This window comes from Phaseolus vulgaris, chromosome 5, assembly GCF_000499845.2.
Source record: "Phaseolus vulgaris cultivar G19833 chromosome 5, P. vulgaris v2.0, whole genome shotgun sequence".
In the NCBI taxonomy this organism is placed as follows: domain Eukaryota; kingdom Viridiplantae; phylum Streptophyta; class Magnoliopsida; order Fabales; family Fabaceae; genus Phaseolus; species Phaseolus vulgaris.
In genome coordinates, this window is record NC_023755.2 from 13,449,199 (window position 1) to 13,462,205 (window position 13,007).

Genomic DNA, 13,007 nt, shown 5'->3' on the forward strand with positions numbered 1-13,007 from the left:
CAATCCGGGGTTATAATCGAAAAATTTGTAAGTTATTTTTGTTATTTTCAATTTTTTTAAAGCATTAATTATATTAATGATTGAAAATATGATTTTTGTGTACTCTTGCAGGATTCCTTGGAATCCGACGGTACATTTGTTGCTGAAGGTCGTCACGATATCCTGGTTGAAGCAATTGGACGACCTGAACACTCTGGTCGTGTTCGTGCCGCTGGACAAGGGGTCGGAATTAAACTTTATTTTGGAGTTTCAGAACGATAGCCATCCTCCTCCTCCAAGAAGGAAACTCAAATGAAGACTAAGTTACGTGAAGAAATAATGGAGGAGATGAGAAAGGAGACTGATTTGATGTGGCTGGAGATGAAAAAGGAGAATGATCGAATGCGACAAGAGTTTCTATCGCAACAAGTTTGTGCTGAGCCGATTGAACCCCTTGTTAGTCCCACTCCCAAGAGCACAAAGGGGAGTTGTGCGGCTCCTCCAACATCAGGGGATGATATCAATGGGCAGACAGAGGATTGTGAGCTACTGGTAGTGGGCGGCAAACTTCCTCGGGTGGTGGCACTTGGAAAAGTCTATAAAAACGCCACCACCTTACATAACGTTCCTCTCTCCCCTGATGTGGCGAAGGTAACTGTTGAAAAAGTACGATTTCCTGATGCTCGTGTTCCACTACCTTCAGATGAGGTAACCACTGTGGCCGATGCATTTCAGACATTCGTTGCCTGGCCCAGAGAGCTCATTCGATCTATGCCCGAACCTCATGTAATAATTTCGTTTCATTATATTATTTTTTATTTATATTTATATATTACATATAATTTAATACAAATGTTGTTTATCTTGTAGGAACCTTTTCAGCCACCAACTCCGAAAAAGAAGCGTGAGGTTCCAGTTGACGATCCTATGGCTTCCCTACGTCTCATTGCTAGTCAGATTGGCAATGATCCTTTTCCAGTTCCGTGGGATAATACATTTTTTCAAATCAACACTGAACTGCCACTGATGATTTACAACACAGATTTATCAGAATTTATATCTGGGAACCAGGAGCTCAATATAAGTATAATTCAATTTTTTATGATGTAAGTATCTTTACCTATTATTCAATTTACTTTATGTTAAATTATTATTGATTATGCTTTAACTAAAAACTTGTAGGTTTTTGCATAGAGTCTGTATCACTGAGGGGAAGGAAAATATGTATGGATTCGTAGATCCTGCATATACTAATCCCGTTGGACCAAACTCAACTGAGACTCAAGCATACATCACTAACATCCTGGAAAAAGAGGGAAAACAAATTTATTTATGCCCTTACATTAATGAGTAAGTTTAATTATATGTCATCAATTATTATTATTTCATGTTTTAAATATTTACTAACTCTTTTCAATGATCATATAGGCATCATTGGCAGTTACTTGTCTTATCAATGGTTGATAAGACTGCTGTGTGGTTCTGTTCCCTACACAAGAAGATGCCCACAAAATTTAAGGATATCATTGATACGTAAGTATAGTATAAACTTAACTTTGTATATGTTACTAATTAACCATCTACTAACGAGGTTTTTTGTATTAACCAGTTCATGGCGTGGATATAACATCCTAAAAGGTCGATCCAATTCAAATAATTTGAACTACATAAGAGTAAAGGTTTGTAATTTTTTTCTTTCTCTATTATCATTGTTTATCAATATACTAACATATTACTTTTTATTGAATTATATAGTGTAATAAACAACCAGGAAGCTATGAGTGTGGCTATTACATTATGCAATGGATGATTACCATTATAAGACTAGGTGTTAAAACTGGTTGGAAGGAGGTATATGTTAAATCATTTTTATAATTCTTGAACATATATATATCTAGAAACTAATTTATGTCAACTTTGCAATGCAGTTATTCACAGAAGAAACACCAATGAGTGAGGAAGGCATTTCATATGTTAGAGATTCTTGGTCCACATACTTCATTAATTTTTATAACTCTAGCATAAGTAAACAACATTAGTGGTTTTATTATATGTAATTTGATCACTTGTAAATGTACATTTTGATGATTTCAATTGGTTACTACATTTTTGTATTTGTCTGGCTGGGTTTAATCATTATGCAGGTTATTTAAATATATGGTTTCTGCACAAAACAGGATGTACCAAAAAAAAAAAACACTATTTACAAATGCGGTCATTTACCAAGACCGCATTTGTAAATAGTGAATTCGCATTTACAAATGCGGTCTTAGTAAATGACCGCATTTGTAAATAGTGATTTATGAATGCGGTTTTTACCAAGACCGCATTCATAAATCCTAAACCCCAAACCCACTCCCTAATTCAGAATAATATACAAATGCGGTTACCTAAAATGACCGCATTTGTAAATGTGATTTATGAATGCGGTCATAGGACCGCATTTGTAAATTCCAGATTTACAAATGCGTGTTGATCAAATGCGGTTCTATGACCGCATTTGTAAATTTAAAATAGCCGCATTTGTTTAACTTATCTGCACTAGTGTTAGATCCCGCATATACTAATCCCATTGGAACAAAGGCAAATGAGACCCAATCATACATCACTACCACCCTGGAAAAAGAAAGAAAAGAAATTTATTGATGCCCTTATATTAATGAGTAAGTTTAATTATATGTCGTCAATTATTACTATTTCATATTTTGAATATTTACTAACTCTTTTCATGGATATATAGGGGTCATTGGCAGTTACTTTTCTTATCAATGGTTGATAAGATTGTTGTGTGGTTTTGTTCCCTACACAAGAAGATATCCACAAGTCTTAAGAATATCATTGATAGGTAAGTACACTATAAACTTAACTTTGTATGTTACTAATTAACCATCTACTAACGAGATTTTTTGTATTAACTAGTTCATGGCGTGGATATAAGATCCTAAAAGGTCGATCCAATTCAAAATTTCAAAATTTGAACTGAATAAGACTAAAGGTTTGTAATTTTTTTCTTTCTCTTTTCATTGTTTATTAATATACTAACTTTTACTTTTTATTGAATTATAGTGTAATAAACAACCATAAAGCTATGAGTGTGACTATTACATTATGCAATGGATGATTACCATTGTAAGACTAGGCCTTAAAAGTGATTGGCAGGAGGTAATGATATGTTAAATTATTTTTATAATTCTTGAACATATATGTATCTTAAAATTAATTTATGTCAACCATATTTTTGAAATGCAGTTCTTCACTGGTCAGACACCAATGTCTTCGGAAGCCATAACATATGTGAGACATTCTTGGTCCACATATTTCCTAAATTTTTATAAATCTAGGATAGTTGATCAATAGTGTAGGAATTAGATAGATAGATAAAGATATATTATTAGTGTTTGTAATACATTTTGATCAATATATATAATTTGATTATCTGAATTTATGTATTTGTCTGGTTGGGTATATATAATTGAACAGGTTAATTTATATGGAAATTAACACTAAACAGATTGTACTAAAAAAACACTATTTACAAGGGCGGCTATTTACCATAGCCGCACTTGTAAATGCATTACCCTGAAACATTCAGAAGCAAATACAAGTGCGGCTACCAGAAATAGCCGCACTTAGAAATTGGATTTACAAAAGTGGCTATAGTCGCCTTCTTATATCTTCGATTTAAGAATGCGCGCTCATCAAATGTGGCTATATAGTCGCACCAGTACAATAGCCGCATTCGTTTTGCCCTTCTGCACCAGTACAATATTGTTTTTAGTCTTTAAAATGGTCTCTAATTTAGTCATTATAGCAACTAATTATTTTTTAGCAATAAAATTTATTTCTATTTAATGATTTTCTTGTAGTGATATATATATATATATATATATATATATATATATATATATATATATTGATGACACTTTAGACCTACTGAATAGTCTAGCCTTGATTTTATGGCACTGGAAGAACTGGAAGGTGGTTGGGGTATCCCTTAAATACCCCTATTGATTGTTTAATTTTTTTTTAGTTTTAAAAAATTTGTATGAAATCTTTATTGGATAGATAACATAGTGATAGTTTTCTAAGAATATTAAAAAAAAATCTTCCTTCGTCCCGTTATAGTTGCTTATAAGAAAAAAAATTCCAAAAAAAATTGTTATTTTAACCTTTAAATACACTATTAATTAATTATGTTTCTATCTATACCATTGGGATGGAAGAAAATGGAAAAGGGATTATTAGCACAAAATATATGACTAAGATTAATAATTTTTATTACGAGTTTATTTATAAAAGATGCTTTAGTTTTTTGAATGAAGTGTTTCAAAATTCCATCGTAAATTGTTCTAGCCCGGTTGATAGATGATTGATATCAGAGAAATGATTATTGTATTGAGTGATAGAATTTGGAATGATTGGACTTAAGATTGAACATATTAAAAGTTTGAAAAAAAGAGTTGATTTGTGAAAAGTTTTGATAACAATTTCAAAAGCAGAAAAATAAAAGTAAAACCTAATTAGCAATTCCTTCCTAATATTATATAAACAAACACTATTCCATAGTTGAAGAGAAAGGATAAAAAGGTGTGGGGGAGAATGAAAAAGAGGGTGAAGCATTGGTACAACAATAGAGGGGAAAAGCAGAAAGTAATATGAGAGGATAAGGAGAGGGAAGAAAGACAAAGAACATAAGAATAAAAAAATGGAACTGAGAGAAAGTACCAAGTACAAAACCACCTCAGTTTTGAAGGTCATGATTCCGTTGTGTTTGTATAAGTTCCAAACCCAAGCTTTTGGCGTTTGGCCTTTAGCAGATGCATCTTATTCTTTGCCTTATGTTTCAGAGCCATCGCAAGGTTGAGACCAAAACTTCAGAAAGCAGTGAGATTATGAGCCTCAAATAATCATGATAAAGTCCAAAACCAAAACAATATTATATACAGAATGTAAGAGTTGAGTAGTAGGGTACACCGCGTGCCATGCCATTTCCATGCACACGCAGCTGGCGTAACACTTTCTTTGTCCATAACTGATTGATGCATGATCATGATCACGAACACAAACACAAACACAAACCCATAATACTCATTATTGCTACCCCAATCATGCACACCATCACATACCCCATTTCAACCTTAATGTACCTCAAAGTCCAATTTCATCATCACCATCATTATCATCATCATCCTTCTACCCAATCACACCACCCCATTCCCTTCGCTAACCCTATAAGTACATAGCCATCATCATGAGTCTTGTTACTGCCTCTGCACCAATGGATACAAACTCAGAACCATGTTTGATTCCTTGTTGCCAAATAAGAACCCACTTCCTCACTTCAAAGCTAACCATCAATCCACTGCTTCAAGGTAAAAACAAATTCAATGTGTATATTTTAATTCAAAACTAAATCAAATTTACTTTTTTTAGGCCCACTCTTAAAAACCGCTGCTTATTCATGTTTTAGTCATCTCACCGTGATTTAAAGTACAAAATTATGTACATTTTACTTCAAATGTAAATAAACTTTACTTTTTTTTAGCCTATTCTTAAAAATCGTTCATGTTTTAGTCATCTGAACGTGATCTAAAGTACAAAATGTTATAGTAAATACATGTTTTATTTTGGACTATTTTAATACACGAATAAGTGGGACAAAAGGAATCACAGTGAAAACTCTATAATACATTTTCTTACCAAAATATCTGCTGAGATTTTTTTATTTTTTTAAATTATAAATTTTATAATTTCTCATAAATTTCAATAGATAAAACAAATATCATTGTCAAAATAGTGATAGAAAATTTTAAGAGACAATTCTACATCAGTGTAAGTTCATTTAAATATTTTTTTATGTAAATTATAAATTTGAACATGTATTATGCAACTTTGATTAGGAGTATGAAATTTTCTGATCTCGAATTACTCGATAATTTCTTATGTTAAAAGTATTTTAGGATAATTTCTTTTAATATTTTTTTATTTAAACACTAACAAACAAATTTGTACTTTGTTAGCTTTATTGTTTTAAAAAAATATCGTACTGTTTTATTTTATTTACAGTAATATAAATTAATTCAAATGAAAAGTATGAATTTGATTTTAAATTAAAGAAAAATGATATGTTGAAAATTAAATAAATTAAATTAAATGTAATACTCTTGTTGAATTTATTATTGTTTGTAAAAGAGATATAAAAATAACTTCAGTTAATGAAAAAAGTAATCGAAAAAATATTTATAGATCAGCAATGTAAAGAAAATAGTTATAATTTCATTCAAGAAAAAATAAATAGAAAATTAAATTAAGATATATAGAAGATAATGATGCAAAAATAATATTCATGAAAAATGAGATATTTAATGATAGAAAATTTCCAATATATAGTATCTAAAAGTAAAAAAATATAGTATAATTTTACAGGTAAAACAGATTAAAAAAAACTGATATGAGAATAAATAATTTATTTAATATATTTCTTAAAATTTATGTTAGGCTTAAAATTCTTAAACAGGAGTCTGATCCATTATTGCAATTCTCTACTTGGCGTCTACCAGATCCAGTTAAGTATTTTTAAGTAGAATTATGACGTACTAAGCATTTTAATATGTGATGATGTTATAAATCAAATCATTTGTAAAGTACTAGAAACCATAGAATAATATATAAAAAATATGTAATTATGGTAATTCCTAACAGTACTGTAATTGGTAATGTGCAGTTTTAATTAAAAGAAAAATTGATCTGATTAATCCTGGTAAGTTTTGAGTCCTTTTAGAACCTGATCTGAGTACTGTAATTGTTCCGAAGCATTGTTTTGCCATGGTGATGCCACACGCCCATTTTTTCAATGTGCCTTTTTATGCAGCTTTCCATTTTCATGCTATGGCTGGCAGGCACCATCTGCTTCACCCACACTTGCAATAATTTAGCTGTTACAATCTTCACAGAGGAGGGGGCCAGGGTAAAGTTTGAATGGATGGTGAAAAGGTTGAAGATTGCAGAAATAAATAAATAAATAAAATTAACAAGAAAAAGGGTTACAATGTTAACAGAAGGTGCAATAAATTTGTCCCTCCCATAAGTAGGAAGTGTGTAGCTATAGGCTATGCTCAGTAGTGACTTTCTCACTCACCAAGTCCAAAACTGGACTCACACCAGAACCTCCACGTGAAAATGAACCAATACACTGTTTACCTCACCCTCTTCAACTACCCATTAAATGAAGCAAACACAACCTAAACTTTTCTCCTTCATCACCCATGCTAATCACTAACAGTACACAATATTTTTAACTTCAACCATATTCAACCAGTTTCATCTTAGTACAAATAATTATTCTTCACATTTTACTTAATTCTCTACTCAGTTTTTATTCCCTGAACATGCACAGTCTTTGCGTATTAAAACAACAATGTAAAAATTTGTTGGAGTCATATGTATGTGAAAGTAAATACGAGGGTCATAAATAAAAGGTGGTGGTGGTGGTAACTTCTGAAAAAGGTCCACCATATATGAAGTTTTATTCCGTTAACTCAAACTTGCTCTTAGTTTTCGTTCCGAAACTTACGTTAAAAATACTCATCCATGTCGGTTCATCATTGCACATCAAAGAGTTGTTGGCACATATGCAAATCCAACACCCAGCCATAGCAACCTCTGCTACTGTCTCGTCTTCACCATACACAACGCACGTTTCTTTAACGGAAAAAGTATTGCATCAACTTCACAAACAACGTACACGAGGTCTTAGATTTATGAAATACTTAACATTCTCTTAGTTAAACAAACTATTTTCAATTCAGACTCTTATCGTGTTTCTTATTAAATCTCAAAATGGAGCCGTTGCATGAAATTGCTTTGCTGGAACTTTTATCGGAAACAAAATTAAAATCACTTATTTTCAATAACTAAAATTGAAACATAGAAGAGTGAAGACTAATTAGGTTTTGGATGAAAGGTAACTAAATAGGTGAACAATGTTTTGTCTTTTATACTTTATTATACTATATAGACTTACAAGCATATTTTGTCCTTGATAAATTTCAAATTTTATTGTTCCTCAATATTTTTATTAACTTTTTTCATCCCTAATAAAATTTATATTTTGTTTTTTTTTTTTGTCTAAAAACTCTATAAATCACTTTATTTTACTGTTCATAGTGTTATGTAAAGAAATTAAAAATAAAATAATTATTAAGGACTAACATAAAATTTAAACGATTATTAGAGATAAAAAAAACATATCTAAGTTTATTATTATTATTATTATTATTATTATTATTATTATTATTATTATTATTATTATTATTATTATTATTATTATAATATTAATAACTTTAACTTTTAGCACAAAAAGGTAAATGTGTATATACAGTTTTTTAAGAAATGGGTGGCCATTTGTAGGACTAATAAAACTGTCGATGTACCGTATAGATAATGTGCAAGTTGGTTTGTTGAAGGTACATTTAATTTTTATGCGTACTCAGATTAATTTATTTTCTCGTCCATTTTATACTTTCTCACCGTAAATATTTTTACGCTATTAATTAATAAAAAATGATTATCCTATAATTATTTATAATGAATAATATAAAAATAATGATTTTTTCACGTATATAAAATATTAAAAGTTATACATTATCATTATTATTATTAAATCACAAACCACCGTATATTGTGAAGCAAATTCGATTGAAATTACATCATACATTTATTATATTGATGAATGATGGGAACATGATGAAACACGTGCAGAAAACATTTAATTCGAACTTAACAACATTCGATATTAGTTTCATTTAGAAGAAGCAATACTATAAAGAAAAATGTTGTATATATAAGTAGAGGACTTCGAGACACAATCATAATTTACAAGCTATTATAGTACACCAAAGTATGTTCCTCATTAAATGTAGTTAAGAAACAAGTTACTACTGTATTATAAATATTATGATGATACATATCTGAAGAACGTGGTGAAGTGCAATATGAGTCAAGAACATGGTAAGTGCATGTTGGGATGAATAAAACTGTTTCGAATTGGTACGTGATAGCTACCAAATTATTGGTTATCAACAATGGATGGTCGATTGAGCTATTAACAACAGTGATTATGCAGCACTGATGTTAAATTATTGAGGGTGGGGTACATGTTTTTTGCAGGATTTCGAGGTCCCCAATCATCTTTAACCTATACACAGTTTCAATGCATTGCTTTTAATGAAAATATTGAATAAGTGCTTAGTTTGTTCGTGTAAATGCAATTTTTCCATCTACATGTAATTAAACCAATCATTCGATCCTCTGAATAAATGAGGTTCTATGTTCCAAAAAGTTTGATGTTTGTATGACACTGTACATAGTTGTAGGTGAGTGTTAGGTCTTCTGTATTGTACAACATTTAGTCGCATAAAATGGACCAGAAACCACAAGAATTGTTGTTACCTGTGAAATGCCACACATCAAGGCCATAATATGAATGTAAATCTTGCACTACCTTTAATTATTGAAGATAATAATTCATATAATAGACAGTTTATATTGTAAAAAGATGACATCATCTATTTCATGTGACATCATCTCGGGTATTGGTCACAAGAAATCTCAATTAAGGAACACAAGTGTTTTGTTGAAGAATCTAAGTCTGGATATTCCATTTATTTTTGCACCTCATAATAACACTACATAAATATTAGAATGATATTATTGTTTTTATGTATGTCTACGACTTTTATAAGTTGAAAGGAAGATTGTTGTAATATTAAAATCTGTGGAGATCTAAAATCTATTAGTGGTACAAGGTTGCAAACGTATCTAGCACTAGCAAACAAGATCCTGCGCTGATGCTCCTTAAATATTATGCATTTAGTTAGAAGACCCACACGTCAGAAACGCAAACATTTGTAATTCTATAACGGTCCATAGATGATAGCTCAAACACAGAAAGCGCAAAGATTTCCAGAGACACAAATCCTGTAATGGTCCAAAGATCAAAATCAAACCCCACACGATCTGAAACCCTTTAATAACATGCATTTACTCTCACGATCAACACGTCAGATATTGCAAACACTTCCAAGAACATAAATCCAAAAGTGGACCATACCACAACACAACACTACCACATAATACCCAAACTACCCTTACATCAAATAGCCCTAGTAAACACAAAACAAAACACACACACAGAATGTCATAGTCCTAGTTCAAGCCATACAAGCTCATAATGAAACATAACTTAAATGGTTAAAAAACATAACTCATAACGAAGTGTGATTATCAAAGTCTCTTCTTGCTTGTCAACGCTTTGGAAAGTCAACAAAAGATCAGCTAGTATCCCCACATACAATCAAGCTCCGACACCCCCAGTGGAACGTTGGATGCCGCATCAACCAGCCTTTGCTCCTCCGGCATCGGCCAGAGGAGATCACCGGTGCCACTGACGGAGAAGGGCTGTGCTGCTGGAGGAAAAAAGAACGGTAACTGGAGGTTGTCTTGCAGTGACCTCAAACTTGGGAAGGCAGATACGCCAACGTTTCTCTGAAACCTAGCGAAGGGATCCGTTCCAAGAGACTGAGATGGTGGAAGGTCGAAGCTTGCATTGGTGAAGTTGTTTGGGGAGACAACAGCAGCGGTGGCTGCAGCGATTGTGGAGAAACAGGACACGTGCTCCTTTTTGGTGGTGCTGTCATAGGAACAGTTGTTACGGCCAGTGAAGTTGACCGCGGTGGTTGTGTTGGCGTACGGTGAAGAGTCTAGAAGAGGCGGAAGGTAAACTGAAGAGGGTGAACTTGGTTCTGGGCAGAGAGAGCTGTTGGTGGTATTCATTCTTGTTTTCTTGGAGCCACTTGAAGCAGACATGGCGGAGCCGCCGTTGGATGTGTTGCTCTTTTGGAACACGCGCGATATGACCCACTCATCCTTCATTAAATCACAATGGTTCGTGTTAGTACAACACCAACAATAACAATATGCATTAATGCACGTTGCATAACTGCAAATAAATCATGACAAAATCTTAAATTGTCGTTGGGAAAATAGCCGTGTGGAAAAAAAGCTGTTCCTGTGAAATCTTGTAAACCATTTGCAGAAATGGAATACGGATCCCGGATATAACCACGTTTTAATTAATTAGCTTTGGATTGTGGTGCTCATGCAACCATGTGTTGACAGAAGGCAATTTGACAAACATTTAAATGAACCTTAGGGTACTAACTGATGGTCAAAAGTGAAAAAAACATTTGTTGAGAGGAGATTGAGCGAGAATAAGAAAGGTAAGAGGAACAAAATCTTAATCGAGAACCAAAACAAGGAAGCAATTGAAAGGGAAAACTCATCACAACATTGGTAAATGGAACCTACTTGTGGAAGGCTAAAAGGAAACCCAGATTCCACCTAACTAAAGTCATTTCACTGCAAATTTGGAGAGTGAAAATGCGGCTCATCATGGGTAAAAAGTACACACTCTTCAATGCTTTGAGTGTAATAACACAAAATAGAAGATAGTAGATAGAAGAATTAATTAAATAAAGTAATAATGACCTTGGAGTTGCGAGAAAGGTAGTGGTAAGCAAATTTGCCTTCAAGGCGATACTCATGCATGACCCAGTTACTTTTCTCCCCCTTGGGAGCTCGACCACGGTAGAAAACCAAGGTTTTCTTCATCCCGACCAAAGAAGAGGTCTTGGAGCTGTAAATCTCTCTATCTTTCCCAGTGGCTTTCCAGTAACCAGCTTCAGTAGCCCTATTGGTTCGTAACCCAGTTGGGTACTTCCTGTCACGTAAGCTGAAGAAGTACCACTCTTTCTCACCCATTTTAGCTTTCTCTGCCAGCAACAAGCAACCACAAAGTTAGATAAAATCATCAACCTCTTTGTATGGAAAGTGCTAAGTGAGTAACAAGTAATAACTCAATGAAAGAGAAAGAAAAAAGAAGACAGTTGTTAAGCGTCTACCTGGGAGCTCCCATGGTTCACTCTTGTTCAGGTCTACTTCAGCTATGGCTCTACCAGTGAAGGTGCTGTCTAAAACCTTTTTGAGAAGGTAGTACGTTATGAGCTCCTCGTCAGTGGGGTGGAACCTAAAGCCAGGTGGCAGGTGAGCTTCAGTGTGGTCCAAGTGGTGGTAGGAGGAGTCCATTAGAGAAAAGGAAGAAGGAACACTTGCAAAAGAGGTGAAAAGTGAGAGAGAAATTAATGGAATCAGAAGAAGAGAATCTTGGATGCTAACACTTCATGGCTTTGATTATATATAGGAAATGAGAGTGATGGCATGGGGAAGGGGAACAACAGAAGCAAAATAGTGAAAGAGGGATTTATAACTTGGCTTGGGCTTTGGGGTTGTTACTTTATTTTTCACTTTGGAGGTTGAGGTTTTTTGGTTTGGGATTGGAGATGAGAGGGTGGATTATAAGGGGTGGTCTCATGGGGATTTGATGAATCGGGTGGCAGAGAGAAAAAGGTGAAATAATAAGGTATGATATGGCTGGAAAAATCTGTGTTTTCTCTGCACTATCCTCTTCTGATAGCTCTCTCTACTCTCTGACAGGGTCCTCATCATGATCCACATAGCTAGAGAGAGAAATAGAAAGAGGAAGGGAGAGAGAGGGTGATGTACGAGGGAGTGGTGGCGATTGAGTATGCGTGCGTGCGTGAGGAAATGTGCAGGTATTCCTTTGTCAGTGAAGAAATTGTAAGAAAGGGAACAGAAAGTGGTTTGATGAGAGATAATGCAAGTAGCAAGAAAAAAAAGAAAAGGAAAAAAAAAAAGGGAAAACATTGAAACAGAAAAAAGAATAGAGATAGGGATGAGGGAAAATAAGAAAAGAAAGGAAAAGAAAAGGTTTTTAAACAGAAAAAAGAATAGGAAAATAGAATGCGAGATTTTTCACCATGTATATGTATCGATAAAGCTGTTTCATATCTTGTCTGTCAGCGCAGGACAAAAATTGTATAATCAGAAACACCAACCATGTTTATTACACGCCAACTTCCCCACTTTTTATTTATGTATTACTTGCTAGT

General features: G+C 33.3%; 2 protein-coding genes across 2 annotated transcripts; one reads left to right on the plus strand and one right to left on the minus strand.

Moving 5' to 3' along the window:
• The first annotated feature begins 255 nt into the window (after positions 1-255).
• Positions 256-1,591, plus strand: LOC137834439 (uncharacterized). The gene is made up of 4 exons (XM_068642493.1): positions 256-765; positions 850-1,085; positions 1,162-1,329; positions 1,408-1,591. Exons 1-4 carry the CDS (start codon positions 292-294, stop codon positions 1,514-1,516), a joined length of 987 nt encoding a protein of 328 aa, XP_068498594.1. The 5' UTR covers positions 256-291; the 3' UTR covers positions 1,517-1,591.
• An 8,406-nt stretch (positions 1,592-9,997) lies between these two features.
• On the minus strand, positions 9,998-12,652 carry LOC137835191 (protein CUP-SHAPED COTYLEDON 2-like). Its single transcript, XM_068643577.1, has 3 exons — positions 11,940-12,652; positions 11,527-11,810; positions 9,998-10,905 (listed from the first exon to the last, which is right to left on the minus strand). Exons 1-3 carry the CDS (start codon positions 12,121-12,123, stop codon positions 10,315-10,317), a joined length of 1,059 nt encoding a protein of 352 aa, XP_068499678.1. The 5' UTR covers positions 12,124-12,652; the 3' UTR covers positions 9,998-10,314.
• Between the last annotated feature and the right edge of the window lie 355 nt (positions 12,653-13,007).